The sequence below is a fragment of the Protomyctophum bolini genome, assembly GCF_963924005.1.
Source record: "Protomyctophum bolini genome assembly, chromosome: 9".
NCBI lineage: Eukaryota > Metazoa > Chordata > Actinopteri > Myctophiformes > Myctophidae > Protomyctophum > Protomyctophum bolini.
This window is the reverse complement of record NC_137870.1, coordinates 13,795,930-13,810,528: the sequence shown is the minus strand read 5'-3', so window position 1 is coordinate 13,810,528 and position 14,599 is coordinate 13,795,930. Positions and strand designations below refer to the sequence as shown.

At 41.6% G+C, this 14,599-nt stretch overlaps 1 protein-coding gene across 1 annotated transcript in view; it reads right to left on the bottom strand.

Moving 5' to 3' along the window:
• prss16 (serine protease 16) overlaps positions 1-14,473 on the bottom strand; it is a 15,780-nt gene extending 1,307 nt beyond the window's left edge. The window contains exons 1-13 of the mRNA XM_080772302.1: positions 14,278-14,473; positions 12,640-12,815; positions 11,973-12,072; positions 11,263-11,392; positions 10,925-11,048; positions 9,887-9,964; positions 9,755-9,802; positions 8,941-9,060; positions 7,418-7,582; positions 5,820-5,961; positions 4,222-4,401; positions 1,455-1,609; positions 1-524 (exon numbers count right to left, since the gene is read on the bottom strand). The exon at positions 1-524 is cut by the window's left edge and continues 1,307 nt beyond it. Of these exons, the coding sequence (XP_080628428.1) occupies positions 462-524; positions 1,455-1,609; positions 4,222-4,401; positions 5,820-5,961; positions 7,418-7,582; positions 8,941-9,060; positions 9,755-9,802; positions 9,887-9,964; positions 10,925-11,048; positions 11,263-11,392; positions 11,973-12,072; positions 12,640-12,815; positions 14,278-14,344 (1,548 nt within the window). The 5' untranslated portion in view covers positions 14,345-14,473 and the 3' untranslated portion in view covers positions 1-461. The remainder of the gene's footprint in view (positions 525-1,454; positions 1,610-4,221; positions 4,402-5,819; positions 5,962-7,417; positions 7,583-8,940; positions 9,061-9,754; positions 9,803-9,886; positions 9,965-10,924; positions 11,049-11,262; positions 11,393-11,972; positions 12,073-12,639; positions 12,816-14,277) is intronic.
• Positions 14,474-14,599: the final 126 nt, after the last annotated feature.

Below are 14,599 nucleotides of genomic sequence, written 5' to 3'. Positions count from 1 at the left end.
TTTCTCACACTTTTACATTTATTTAATGTAACTGCAATTTGTGGGAAGCTTGGACAAACAAAATGTGTCACCCACTCCTTTAAACTTGTCATGTGAGGCTAAACTTGAAGTTGATAAGCCATGGAGAAGGGCTACACCATTGGTTGTGATTGCAAAAACCAATGGTTGGCACAAATAATCCTAATATTATTGTTGTTGATATTAATATTTATGGTCCTATCTTGTTGGTAGAATAGAACAGTCGCCACTCCTTTGGGGTGTTTTTTGTCACATTATATATAGGTGACATTGGTCCTCTGCATTTTACCCATCGTATAACAACTAGGAGCAGTGAGCAGCCATTGGATTCTACGGCGCTCGGGGAGCAATTAGAGTAGTAGTAGTAGTAGCAAGTAGGGTATGGTGTATAAGGCTGGAATGATAAGGGTTGATGGGATGGAAGTATCATGCTTTGGTTCGTCTCATTCCAGCATGTTCTCCCAGACAGCGACCTTCAGCCATTTGGCCACGTGCCTCTCAATCACCTGAGGGACCAGACATTGAGAGACTGTCAGTTCATAGTTACATACGTACATTAATGCCTAATTTATGCTCCGTCGCTCTGTGCAGCAGAAATCATGCTGAAATAATTCACATGTTGCAGAACTCAAAAGTAGGCTACAAAAGCAACAGTGTGGGCAGAACTCATGTGAATGCACAATAGAATAGTCCACCGCACTTGGGGTGCTTTTTGTCTCATTAAATGTACTAGAGCTGTGCCCGTTAGGCACTGGCCTACCTGGAACAATGCAATTGTCCCTTTTATATGGAGTTCTTTGTCAGGCATGCCCAAATATGGACGTACGTACACACACACATATATACAGAGACTCTCCAGTAATCCCGGTTCTCCATACATCTGGCCAGTTTGTTGGTGTTTTGCGCTCCTGCGTCTTTCCTGAGTACATCCACATATGTTAATGTGGGATGTGGGCAGTGGTGTCATGCTCGTCGAACGCGGTACCACGCCGTGGTCTTTACGACCTCTGGGGGTATGCCGTCGGGTCCAGCACTTTTGCCCTCTCTCGGCACGGTTTTCACTAATTTCACCAATGCACATACTGTACTGTAGGTGAAATTCGTCCTCTGCCTTTACCCATCCTAAAAGAACAAGGAGTAGTGAGCAGCCATTCTACGGCGCTCGGGGAGCAAGTCTGGGTTAAGAGTCTTGCTCAGTGACACATTCAAAATTGCCTTCCCTAGCCAACCCTTTTCACTGTCTTTTAATGTTCTTTAGCTTTTAGTGTTATTTTCCCTTTTTCTATTAAAGTTGTTTTTAATTTGTTGTTACCTTTGTAAAGCCCCCCCATGTAAAGCGTCTTTGGGTACTCAGAAAAGCGCTATATAAGTTTGAGATATTATTATTATTGCACATATACAGTAGAGCACAGTGAAGCACAGCGAAGCACGCCGACCTGTCTGGCCTTCTTCAGGGACCGGCGGTCGGCGGCTGCACTCATCATCATGTCGGCACAGTGGGACGTGTCGTCGATGAAGACAGCCTGGTCCTTCTCTCCCTCCTTCGTTCCGTTCTTCACCACCGACAGCTCCTGCCAAGGATCAATGCCACCTAAAGGAAATGACCAGCGAAGTGAGAGAGGGGCCAGCACACACACAGCAATATCTTCCTCGCCCTAAGTCAATTATGTGGCTAATTACTCATTAGAGCCTTGGTAAACAGTCTTTGTATGGCCAATATGAACTAGGAGGGTCTCTACCAGGGCGGGTTGCCCTAACCCAGGGCTGTAACCGTCATGACCCGAGGAAGCTGTCCGGGTTTTTCTATGACATACAGTCACAAATTCAAAAGGTTGACTTTTGCATTTCTTGTGCCCTTTATGGTCAGGGGGCCCTATGGTTTTCGGACTGCGAACGTCTCTATAGATAGAGGCCCCTCAACATGTGACTCCAATTCAGGGTTGATTGGATGTTGCATTTGTTTTCTGTATTTAAAAAAGAAATAGGCCCCTCCCACTATTTGGAAGCCAATTACCGGCGTATGGAAATGAGAAAATGTCGGGGTACACACACACACACACACACACACACACACACACACACACACACACACACACACACACACACACACACACACACACACACACACACACACACACACACACACACACACACACACACACACACACACACACACACACACACACACACACACACACACAATCAATATCATCTCTATCCCTGGCCAAGATAATGATTTCTTTCCATGTTGTATGCATTACTTTTTGCATTGCTGGTCATGTAGAAGGTGGATGTTTCGAGACATCCGGTCTACAATTAATTTGCAATGATTGAACATGCAGGAGTCAAATAATGTGGGGAAGACAATTACTTATTGGTCGATGAATTATTAAATCAGCCATCATTGTTTGAGTTGGTGCACTGCAGAAAAGTATGTTGCAGCAAATCCCTAATATGTGTTACTGACTGGAGAAAACTTTTATTCCAAAATGTTGCCCTACAATATCAGCAAAAAATGACCCGTGTTCATCCAAAATGATTGCTAGTCATTCGTTATGTGCTTCGCCCGTCTTAGGCCTAATGTTGTGCAGAAACCTTGTATGTCCAAAACCAGGCCTAATGTTGTGCAGAAACCTTGTATGTCTAAAACCATTAGCCTACTTATCAAGAAATGGAAAAAATAACCTGTGTTCCAATACTTTTCATACTTTTTGTTGGTATGTGTGTGTTTTTGATTGATTGATTGAAATATTTATTAACAGTTTGCAGAATTACAGTACATTTCAAGCACAAACTCAATACAAAGACTGTTAACTGTGAGTGGACGACCCAATTAAGCATTGCACTTGTTTACAAGACGGTCCACCATATTCAATTCATCAAAACATTTAGAGACGTACAAAAAGACACTTCTATATAGTCAAAGAACAGAACAGGAATTCATCATAAAGGAAGCAAAAAGGGAAAAGAAACATACAGTGAGGTGAGGGGGGGAGTGGGGGGGGGGGATTCAGATTTTACGGGGGCCAGTTTCGAATTGCAGTCGTCTGTAGGTGCCCTTTGAGAGCGGTTTTGAAGGAGTCAAGGGATTCACATGTCTTAATGACTGTTGGTAGGGCGTTCCACATTTTGGTGGCATAGGAGCGAGCCTTGTTTTAAGGGCCTTTGAGGTGCTGTGGTACCAAGAGGTGCATGCATAGTCAAAGAAACCTTGTATGAGGGCTCCTATTAAGGTCTTCAAGGTGTTTTTGTTGACCAGTGAGGAGATCCTGTAAACAAGGAATCGTGTTCTTTGATTGACTTTTTTGATTACGTTGGTGGCCATTTTATCACCGGAAAGATTAGCCTCCAGGATGGAACCTATAGGTAGGTAATTTCATATTTTTTGTGTGATAATATTGTCACCCACTCTAACCAAGAAGCCATCTGCCTTGCTGAGATTACTATTTGAAGAATGGATTCAGTTTTCCAACATTTTCACTTCACAGAAAAATAACACATTGTAGATCGGCTATTTTGATGAAATATGGACATATAATGTTTCTGCCTGACAAAGACAGTATATATAATAATCATGAATAAACTATTTATGGAGCACCTTTCAGGTCCTAAAAATGCAGCGCAAAGTAAAAACAAATAAAGAAAAGAAAAAACATAAAACATCAAAATAAGGTGCCGTCTGAGATTATTCCAGGCCGTTGGCCATTTTAGATGCCATTTTGATAGGCACCTCGGGCAGTTCAGCAGTGGAAGACCCAATGGGGCGGTTTGGGACATACTTGGAGGCACTCATGGAGGTAGGAAGGTGCAAGACCATTGAGACCTTTATAAAAAAGTAAAATCTATCCTAAAAACAACCAGTGTAGAGAGGCTAAAACTGGAGTGATTATGTTCTCTCATCTTAGTTTTCGTTATAAAACTCTGGCTGCCACATTCTGAACAAGTTGTATAGCCTCTCAGTGGTTTTCTTTGGCAGGCCAGAAAAAAGTGCATTGCAGTAAGTCGAAAAACAAAACAAAAGCGAGGATCAACGTTTTTTCATTGTTTAACGACAGATAGGCTCTGATTTGTGCAATGTTTCTAAGATGGGAAAAAAATGCAATCTTGGTGTCATTATTAATATGTACATTGAATTTCAATTCAGAATCGATGAACCCCCAGGGGTTCTTTATGTAGGCTACTATGTAATGTTGCAATGCTCACCGTTGACATAGAGCACCCTGTGTGTGCGCGGGTGGTCTGCTCCGTAGTACTTGTTGGTGAAGGCGATGCGTTCGGGCAGGCTGTGTTCAGGGATGTTGAACAGGATGCGGCACAGCTGGGTCTGGGCCTGCAACGTCATCATCCTGGAGAATGGACAACTGGCGTCCTCACATGTCTCGACTGTCTCGTGCAAACACACACACCAACATGTGCAAACATTCACGTGAGCATACGTTGCACGCACACGCACACGCACACACACACACACACACACACACACACACACACATCTCAAATCTAACAAATCTCAAATCGACAAATCGAACAAATCTCACTGCGGTAACGTGTGTGACAAATCGAACAAATCTCACAAATTCAAATCGAACAAATCTCAAATCGAACAAAATCTCAAATCAAACAAATCTCAAATCAAACAAATCTGAAATCAAACAAATATCAAATCTCAATTATTTCTATTTTTTTCCCTTTTTTTCCCCTTATTATTATTTCTCATTTCTTATTATTTCTCATTTCTCATTTCTCTTTTTTCCCCCTAATTTTTTCCCTATTTTTCCCCTATTTCTTCCTATTTTTTTCTTATTCTTTTCCTTTATTTTTTCGGCAAAATCGAGAAAACGGCACAATCGAGAAAACGGCAAAATCGAGAAAAGGGCAAAAGGGCAAAACGGCACAATCGAGAAAACGGCAAAATCGAGAAAACGGCACAATCGAGAAAACGGCAAAACGGCAAATCTCACAAATTCAAATCGAACAAATCTCAAATCGAACAAATCTCAAATCGAACACACACACACACACACACACACACACACACACACACACACACACACACACACACACACACACACACACATACACAATGAAAATGTGAAAATCTTGCCTTATATAGGATGTTAATGGTATAGTCACACATAAACCCCTATAGACCAATAAAAAAAGACTATAGGCCTATACCAAATTTCCCACTTTAAACAGAAGAAGCCTGTCGGCTGCCGGACTACTGCTAGACTTGGACTACCGGCCAAGGTGCCTGGACCGCTGAGCCACGGCCCAGGCCACACCTCCGTGTTTCCATTTTGTATGTGAGTGAGGTGCATTTGTTTATGCTACTGAAAAGAGATGAGAGAATGTAAGAGAGAGGATAGTGGTCGAAGAAAATATGGGGTGAAAAATTGTCTTGATTACGTCTCACTCTCTCTGTTGGCTGCTGTTTTGTTTGCTCAGAAGAAGAATGTGCGCTTTACAAAGACAACGTTGGTATGTGTATGTGTGTTATATGTGTGTGTGTGTCCTGAGCATAAACTGCTCCATTGTAACTACCACCGTTAATGTAGTGGGTGCAGATTTAAGATGCATTTGCAACTTCTGTGGACTGTGTTTTTAAAGTAAACACCATCGCAAGCTTGCATAGGCCTACAAGCAGGTGCTGCTCAACGATGGAGTTGCACCTGAACTATTTATGTCCTTGCATGCAGTTTCCTTTGTGTGAACATAAATCAATTGTTAATGTGTGTGCGTGTGTGTGCGTGCATGCGTGCATGTGTTAGTAGTAGTAGAAGTGCATACTGGTCCCTTACAGAAACCAAACTCAGTGCAGCATTGGTACAACCACTGTCTGTCTCCGCTCCTGGCTGCCTCCTCTGACGTGTCCAGAAGGTCATTGACCGCCTGCTCATGGGACGCATCCAGACACTCCTCCTCACCAGTAGAACGATACACCTGGATAGCGCGCGCACACACACACACACACACACACACACACACGCTAATGTCTACAGGGCTTCTGTCCTTTCCTACACTACAACCAACCACTGCATAATTTGTATGTAATGTATGTAGCCTATTGTACTTTTTATAGTGTGCAGCAAATAAACTACGCGAATAAACTACATGTTGAAGTAAAGAGAAACCTAACAAGAAAGCAGAAAACCAGCAAGCATGAAGAATGGAACTCACATGAAAATGTTTCCATCAGTTATTATGTCATCCAGGGCCAAAAGTTATATACAAGCTGTTTCTGATTGGTGATTTGCCTATTCAGTAATGCCACAATATAAACACCTGCTATTTGATTACAATCACCTGTTTGCCACTGTGAATTATAGATCAACAGCGACCTCTGGTGTCCATAATGTGTGCATGACGAGTGTATAGGGCTGTCACAATCGGGACATGTTACAAGTTATGATTACAATTAATCATGATTTATTTAATTGTGTTTTGGAGAGGGAACATTGTAATAAATAGAAATTAGGCTACATTTCAGTTTGGCTTATTCATAAATATACAAATAAATTACTGACAATGACTGACCAATTCAAATATATACATTGACGTGTGGCCAAAAGACAGAGGCACATGCAGGACCAGGTGGAAGCAGATAGTCACAGCATATCTCTGGTCCATAGAAGGAGTACCTTGTACCTGAGCTAGTCACAGCCTTGTAGAGAACCACATGTAGAGAACCAAAAGGATTAAGTATGCTTTTAATGACAAATATGACAATATTTATAATAATTGTATACTTAGTGGAAATCTCATTGCTGACCGTCAGAGCAATGGATGCAACTTAAGTTTTTGGGTGTGAATATTCGGAAAGAAATTTGCCCCCAAATAGTTTTACTCTACGCAAGATCAACAAATTATTAAAGAGTAATAGAACTCTTAATATCTCAAGACAGATTTTCTGTCACCATCAGTGCCCTAAACATGTGTATTGATGCAGTTAGTAGGAATAAACATAGAAGCACCCGGGAGGAAGTGGACTACACAAAAACGGAGTTATGGCAGACAACCACTGAACAGTGTTAGTGTGGATTAGAGGCGAGCAATGTATTATTATTTTATTTTTTTGAGAAATATTTGCACTTGTGGCCTTCATGGGCCCCTTGCTTGGCTCCTGGGACTCGGAGCCAAACGTAGTTTTGCAATCAAATATGACTTTTCTGTTTGGATGTATGGGCTGTCAAGGCCAGAAAGTAGTTTTTTGCCAATCAGTAGGCTTTTCCGCAGAACTTCCTGGTATGATGATGATGATGTCACGCGCATACCCTCTATACTCATGGCTGTCCCCTCCAAATACTCCAGTAAAGTAAAAGTACATCAAAATGTTATTACCATAAGTACAGTACTTGAGTAAATGTACCTAGTAACTTTACACCACTGAGACTCATACCTGAACCAGTCTGACAAAGCGGTCGTAGGCCTCCTCTTCCTCCTCATACGCTTCGCTCTTATTGGTCATGAGGACACACAACTCGTCAATAGACATGACCGCGCCGTCGTCGTTGAACTGCACCGTTCCTGTGATGATGTCCGCCAAGCTCTGCATCAACTCAATCTGTGAGGAGCAACAGTTTTAAGTTTCTATCAAAAATCTCCAGTACTTAGTTAAGGATCTCTTCTCACCATTGTTGTTCATTGTTGTGAACAACGAACAACAATGGTTCATTGTTGTTCATGAAATGGCAAAGATGAGAAGTTACATTTGAAACTAATATAGACATAGTGAATAAATGAGTGCCTATGAGTTTTGATCGTTTCTATGAAAAAAGCTCCAGTGCTACTAACTAACTAAATGTTTTGAGCAATAGTGCACTTGTGGCCCTCAGGGGCCCCTGGTGTGGCTCCTGGGAGCCAAACGTAGTCCCTTGTGTGACTATATCTCTTTTTACCATTGTATTTCATGAAACGACAAAGATGAGAAGTTACATTACATGCCACTAAATTAGACATATAGTGAAGAAATGAGTGCCTATGATTTTTGACCAATCATATATTTTTTTATAAACATCAAATGTATTATTATCATGTCATGTGTAATAAACATTGCTCATTCCTGAAGGCAGTCACTGTAAAACGGAAGGAATACATAGATAACTACCTAATAAACAACACAGACACAACTAAAACAAAGTTTATCACTGTATAGACTAGCACATGCATGATTTTCCCATCAGGACACGCCCCCCTCATCTAGACTGAGTGGCAAAACATTTAGCAGCATGGAGTGTTTGGAAGCGCACATTGGAAATCACTCAACCGTCCTGCGTACCACCTGTTTCTAAATGTCACATAATGCAGGAGGCAGCAAAATGTTGTGTTATTGAAAACAAGCACTTCCAAACTCTGACACTAATCAAATGCAGGGCATTTCTTGACAAAAAGTAGCTCATGACGTTTCTATGGTGGATTTTTATGAAACAAAAACTTTGCAGATATAAAGAGGATAATTCAAGCTGTTCGTACAGCTGCAATGTTGGCGAGTTTAACATTGTTAAATGCAATCAGACAGGACTTTTCTGTTTGGTTGAATGGGCTGTCAAGGCCAGAAAGTAGTTTTCTTCCAGGTACGATGATGTCATGTGCATGGTTCCGTCCTCGGGTTGAGTACAGAGTGACGTAGAGGGTGTGCTGTGACTGGCCAGTCGCTGTGATTGACAGCCTACACCTAAACCTAACCTCAGTAAACTATACCTAAACCTAACCTCAGTAAAACTAACGCAGTGGCTGGGGGCGTTTCCAAGAACCCGGAAGAACGACGGAATCCGAGGACGATTCCCACCTCGCACTCTATAGGGTGTCCTCCATTAAGAAATACATAAATGTTTAAGCCTGAACTATAGTGCCACAGCTCATCATAACCATATTCTGATTGATCCTATAATGAGCACAATCCAAAAGAGGGCTTTCTTTCACCTGATCTTCAAGGTCTTCAGGGACCTCACAGCAGCCAAAGTCCTTGGCCACATCGGTGGCATTGCCCCCCATCAGCTGAGCCTCTACGGCAGCAAAGGCCTCCCACACGTCCGCTACGCACTGCCGCGAGGAGAGGAGACAGGAGACAGGAGAGGAGACAAGGAGACAGGAGAGGAGACAGGAAGCAAGACATTACATTGATATCATCGCTGTCAACCGGAAACCTTGTATATCCAAAACAGTTATGTTTTGGCCAGAAATAGCCTGTGTTCCAAAGGACCCAATGTAGTTATTTAGTGTGTATTCACAGTGTGTCACAGAGCGACACCTCGTGAGCTTGTAGATCTGCTGTTTTTGCAGCGTTTCTGTGACACTGCAGAATGACAAATTTACTAAGAAACATAAAACATTGACGCAGATGTGAGGTTTTAACAGACAACAGTTCAACAGACAACCGTTAATAAAACTAATTTGTGTAATACATTATTTAAATGTATTCATTTTTTTAATAATATCGATTTTGGGTGCATATTTGAACACAATAATTCATACGTTTTCAAAATAGCACATCTACAAGCTTAAAGTAGGGCTTAAGTCAGCCTAATGAATACAGTAAATTAGTCTGACATCAATTATTATTTTATGATTTATTTATGTCAATCAATACGCCTCTCGGTTATTCCAAAAAGTAATAAATAGAATAATTGTAGTTGAAGCCCTGATTACATATTATTACGTGACAACTATGCTTTCTGTGAGAAGACTATTAGTATTATGTCCTAAACAGAGACAGACTAAGAGGATGTCCCCCTACCTTCTGTGAGCCTCCAACATCCTCATTCATCAAACTCAGGCCAACGATCTGAAGGAGAGGAAACAATGGATGAAAGTAGGTCATTTATTTGTCAAGGGACAGGGTTGTGCAACAATTCAAGTGAGTCTTAACCTTGTTGAAGGTGGAGAAGTCCAGCTTGGCTTTGACCGGAGCAGAGGAGGCCACAGCCCCGTAGACCAAGTGAGGAAACTGTGGGGAGATGTACACAATTTACAATTTAGGCCTTTTCGCAGACGCTCTTAATCCAGAGCGATTTACAGTAAGCAAGAAAGAAAACATGGTAATACATCAAATACATAAAAATAGTCATCATGAATATATGTAAGCTAAGAACCAGTGGAATATATAATGATGCGTTTTTACTGAAGGTAGTTCCAGCCTCCCTACACAGTAGAGTCATTTGTACACTCTGAGAGTTATAGGAGTCCTAAAGAACACTGATATAATAAATAACAACACTTGCCATAGCCTTGATGACCTTGCAGGCTTATGCAAATGCTTTTAATTTAGCATGTTATGTAGACAGATTCAGTTGTAGACCTGGTATCCTATGGTTCCCAAACCTTTTACCCCGTGACCCAAATAGAGAAATGTGTTGTCTCACCAGGACTCAAACTAGTGAAAACAGCAGCTCACAACGCTTCACTTTGCGCCGCGTTGTGAGCGTGTAGATGGGCAATTTTCACTACTTTTCACTACTAATTTATGGAATTTCTTAGATTAAAAAATATATATTTATTCATATTACTGAAAAGAAATCCTTGAATTTAATTCATGATTTTTTTTTCTCGCTTTTTTGTGATTTTTTTTTTAAATGTTTTAGTAATAATTAAAAACTAAATGTAGAAAACAAAAAATAAAGGGACCCATAATTGGTCCACGACCAAACCTTGGGTCCCAACCCAGTGTTTGGGAACCCATGCTATAGTGTGTACATTTTCAATGTACAGATTATGTAGTTTTTGATATTATACACGTTTAGACTGATGATAGGTTCTTGGTTATGATCCTAGATTACTACTTCTATCCATTTGATGTTTTCCTAATGCTTACTACACATCACTTTGGATTAAAGAGCGTGTGGCTAAATGGTAAATGCCCGGATATTGTAAATGATCTAATGTAAATGTATGAGACGTGACCACACACCTTCCCTCTGAACCAGGCAGACAGGGCTCCGCCGTATGAACCACCAAAGCTGATCCAGGTGTTCAGGTGGCTCAGGTCGAAGCGCTCCGTCATGTACTGGTGAAACTCTGCCATGTCGGCTAACCTGCACGCCACGGGAAGCAACACAACGCAACTTAAACACACATGATGTGGCTCAGCTCCAGTGCTGTGCTGCAAGCACCCTCACCGTTCCTGCCAGATGAATGATGAACACAGTTCAACAGACACACAGACACACAGACACACACACACACACACACACACACACACACACACAGACACACACACACACACACACACACACACACAGTGCTCACGCCTGCACGCTGCTCAGGTCTGCCAGGTTCTCGGTCTCCAGGCCTTCAGGGTTGATGCTGTCGCCATAGAAACGATGCTCCAGGGCGACCAGGAGAGCTCCATGCTCCTCGGCCATGTCGACATGGTGTCCTGCAACAAACAGTGTTATTGCATGTTTCACTTTATTTTGGAAAGCTGGGGAGCCTAGCTGGCAGAACATGATAGATAGGTCTTGTATAGACCAGTGGTTCTCAAAGTGGGGTCTGGGGAATCGCAGTAACCCCCAAAATGAGGAACAGTTTAACTTTACTATTATTTAGCCCAACGAGGAAATGTACTGTATATGACTATTTACTGTCTGATTCATTCCATCCACCTTTAGTGTAGATATTTGTAGAATTAACTCAATCAGATCTAGCAACAAAAAACGTCTCTAATGGGAGTCCCTGGCACAGAAAAGGACATGTTTTCTTACAAAAAAAAAGATAACCTTAATTTGTTTTGTGCCATAGTCCCTGGCACAAAAAAAAGTAAATATAATAAAGTAATATTTGGCTGAAGTACGGACACGTTTTCTTGTTTTTGTGCCAGGGACTCCCATTAGAGACGTTTTTTGTCCACAATGTCCACAATATTGATACATATGTGGAGGTTCTTGAAATGAAAATGATACTCTGTATACAACGGATTATCATTGCAGTTCAAATGTTTGCAGGCATGGCTGTCCTACCTGCCAGAACGCTGAACTCTGAGATGGCTTCCTCTCCTCCGATGTAGAGGAACACTGGGCCGTGAGGACGTTCCCAGTAGGCCTCATTCACAAAGAACCTCTGGAAGGAACACAAAAAGACATAATAAGCACTGCATGAGTGACAAAGAGATGCAAGGACAAAATTGCGATTTGACATCTGCATTTTTGTGTAGGTTTGTTAAGTGCTCGTCTGCTTTTGCAGCTTTGTATTGAAATAGTCGGTTAGTCTAAGGGCAGATTCACACTGACTCCGTTTGATTCAAACTGTTCCCGAATACGATTGCCTGGTCCCCGCTGGCCATGATTCACATTGGCCTTGATTATTTCGCACCCGAGTACACTTCATTCAACTGTATTCAATGCTTTCACATTGCAGCGATCCGTAGCCGAGTACACTTCAATCGGTCCCGAGACTACCTATATTTTAGCCGTTTTTAAACGTCTATATATAACTGTTGAAACAACGTTGTTTCAACGTCTAATCTAAGCCTAGACCGCTAAATCTTATAGCCTGAAAAATGCTCAGTGGATTTCTGGCAGTGCTGGAATGGAATCTCATCGGGCTAATAGTCAATAGTGCATCATCTAGAAGTGCATATAGTTAAAGTGTAAAGGTACGATGAAGCATAGTGAGGTGACTCCTGACCTGAGGGAAGGTCTCGTCACCCTGCTGGTCAAAGTGATCCAGCGGCTGGTTGATCCTCCCTTCCTTGGCGTGCTCCTCAGGCCGCTGGCCTTTGAACGTACGGCTCAGAACATGCTGCTTGGCCTTCTGGAGCTGCTGCTTACGCACGCGCTCCCTCGTCCGCCTCAGAAACCGTCCTGCATGCCAACAGAGGACATAACCGAGGAGAAGGTTTTACAAGTGAACCACTTCAGGCATTTGGGCATGTCAATAGATTGCAGACTGGATATTTTCGCTACTGTCAAGAGACAGGGGTCATACAACAAACTATAAAATAAGCCTGACCCTAAGCCGGAGCCCTATAGGAGTATAGTTAACCTAAAGTATGACATATTTTCTATCAATTACACACCCACGATTGGCTACAATTCGAAACTGGCCCCTTTATGTTCCCCTCAAAAGTCTATTAAAGAAGATTTTGTATTTTTTGCAAAAACATGAATTAGGTGAACTTGACTTTCCCATGGCATAGGGAGGCTAATCTCCGTTCAATGGTGCCCACTGCCCAGTGACCTGGTGCTGATAAGGTCCAACTGCCTCTGGCAGCCTGGAGGCTTCTTATCTGACCCGTGCAGCCACTTGATCAATGCCAACAGCTTGTTTACGTTTCATGCTTACATAATCGTCTTGACTTCAAAAACACTCCCCCATGAATCCTTCACATTCATTTGCATTAAACAGTGGCGTACAGCTTGCAACGATCACCGTGTTTATATACTGCGTATTGGATTTTTAATTTTAAAGAATGTTGCACTTTATATAATTGCTACACAAATAACATGGTTCACTTAACACTGAAATCTATAACTTATCATTAAGATTTAAAACGCAGTCTCCTGAGTCCTGCGCATTTCTACCACTCTATGAATAAGGCAGTGGTTTTCAACCCTTTTCATGTCAAGATGAATTGAAGATTGATGAGATTAGCCTCGCAGACCCTAAACTATCGTTAGATAAGGTCTTTCCACTATGCTATGCTGTATTGATGTTGGTACCATAGGAGAGAAGATGACAGGTAAATGTTGATCAAAATAATAATTATTGTGTAGACTTCTTGTAAGTAATGCAGATGTTGATGGCTTAGGTGCCCTAACACAGTCCACCCCCCACATGATTTTGGGGGTGTCCCCAGATGACAGTAAAGTAACTATTGAAGGATCTTTCAGACCTTTTTCGGATTTTTTGCTGCGTTTTTCGTCGGTTTTCCGAAAAACACGACCAGTGTGCACTGTGCAACCACCTTCACTGCGTGAAAACTAAACAAACTATACTATAAAAACTGGTCAAACATGGTCAAATAATAAATAATATAATACAAATAATAATAATACATTGTCAAATTATTATTATTAGAAAGCTTGTAGATTGTGAAAATAGCCGGCATTGTGAGCTTGTAGATCTACTATTTTCTAAATTATATATTATTAACACATTTTGGTAAAAATTTGAATTATGTTCAGAACTTTTGGATCATATAGCGTATCACTTATAATCCATGATAACATATAGTCTATAATCCATGATAACATAATTTTGATACAAAATAAGTATTCTTTTCAAAGTAATCATACTAATGGACGGATGGACAGATGAACTCACCCGACTCAACAAAGTTTAAGAGGAGAAAAAGTACAAGACATTGTACTGGTGACAGACGCATCTTCATCACCTAAACGTCCCAACTAGGAACACACACAGATGGTATCTAATCTTTCTGAAAGTGGCGTAGCGCTCCAAATGCTCCCCAGTGAATGGCTGCAGTAAGGACCTGGCACGCACCGCACGTTCTTTTAAGTTGCTGTGGTCGCTGCAAAAAAATGCAAAATGATATGCTGCAAGTGGCATATCAAACCTTATCAGGACCAGCTGTGTGATGGTGTGTGTGCGCGTGCGCACGCACACGCACACGCTCGTTGGGTGA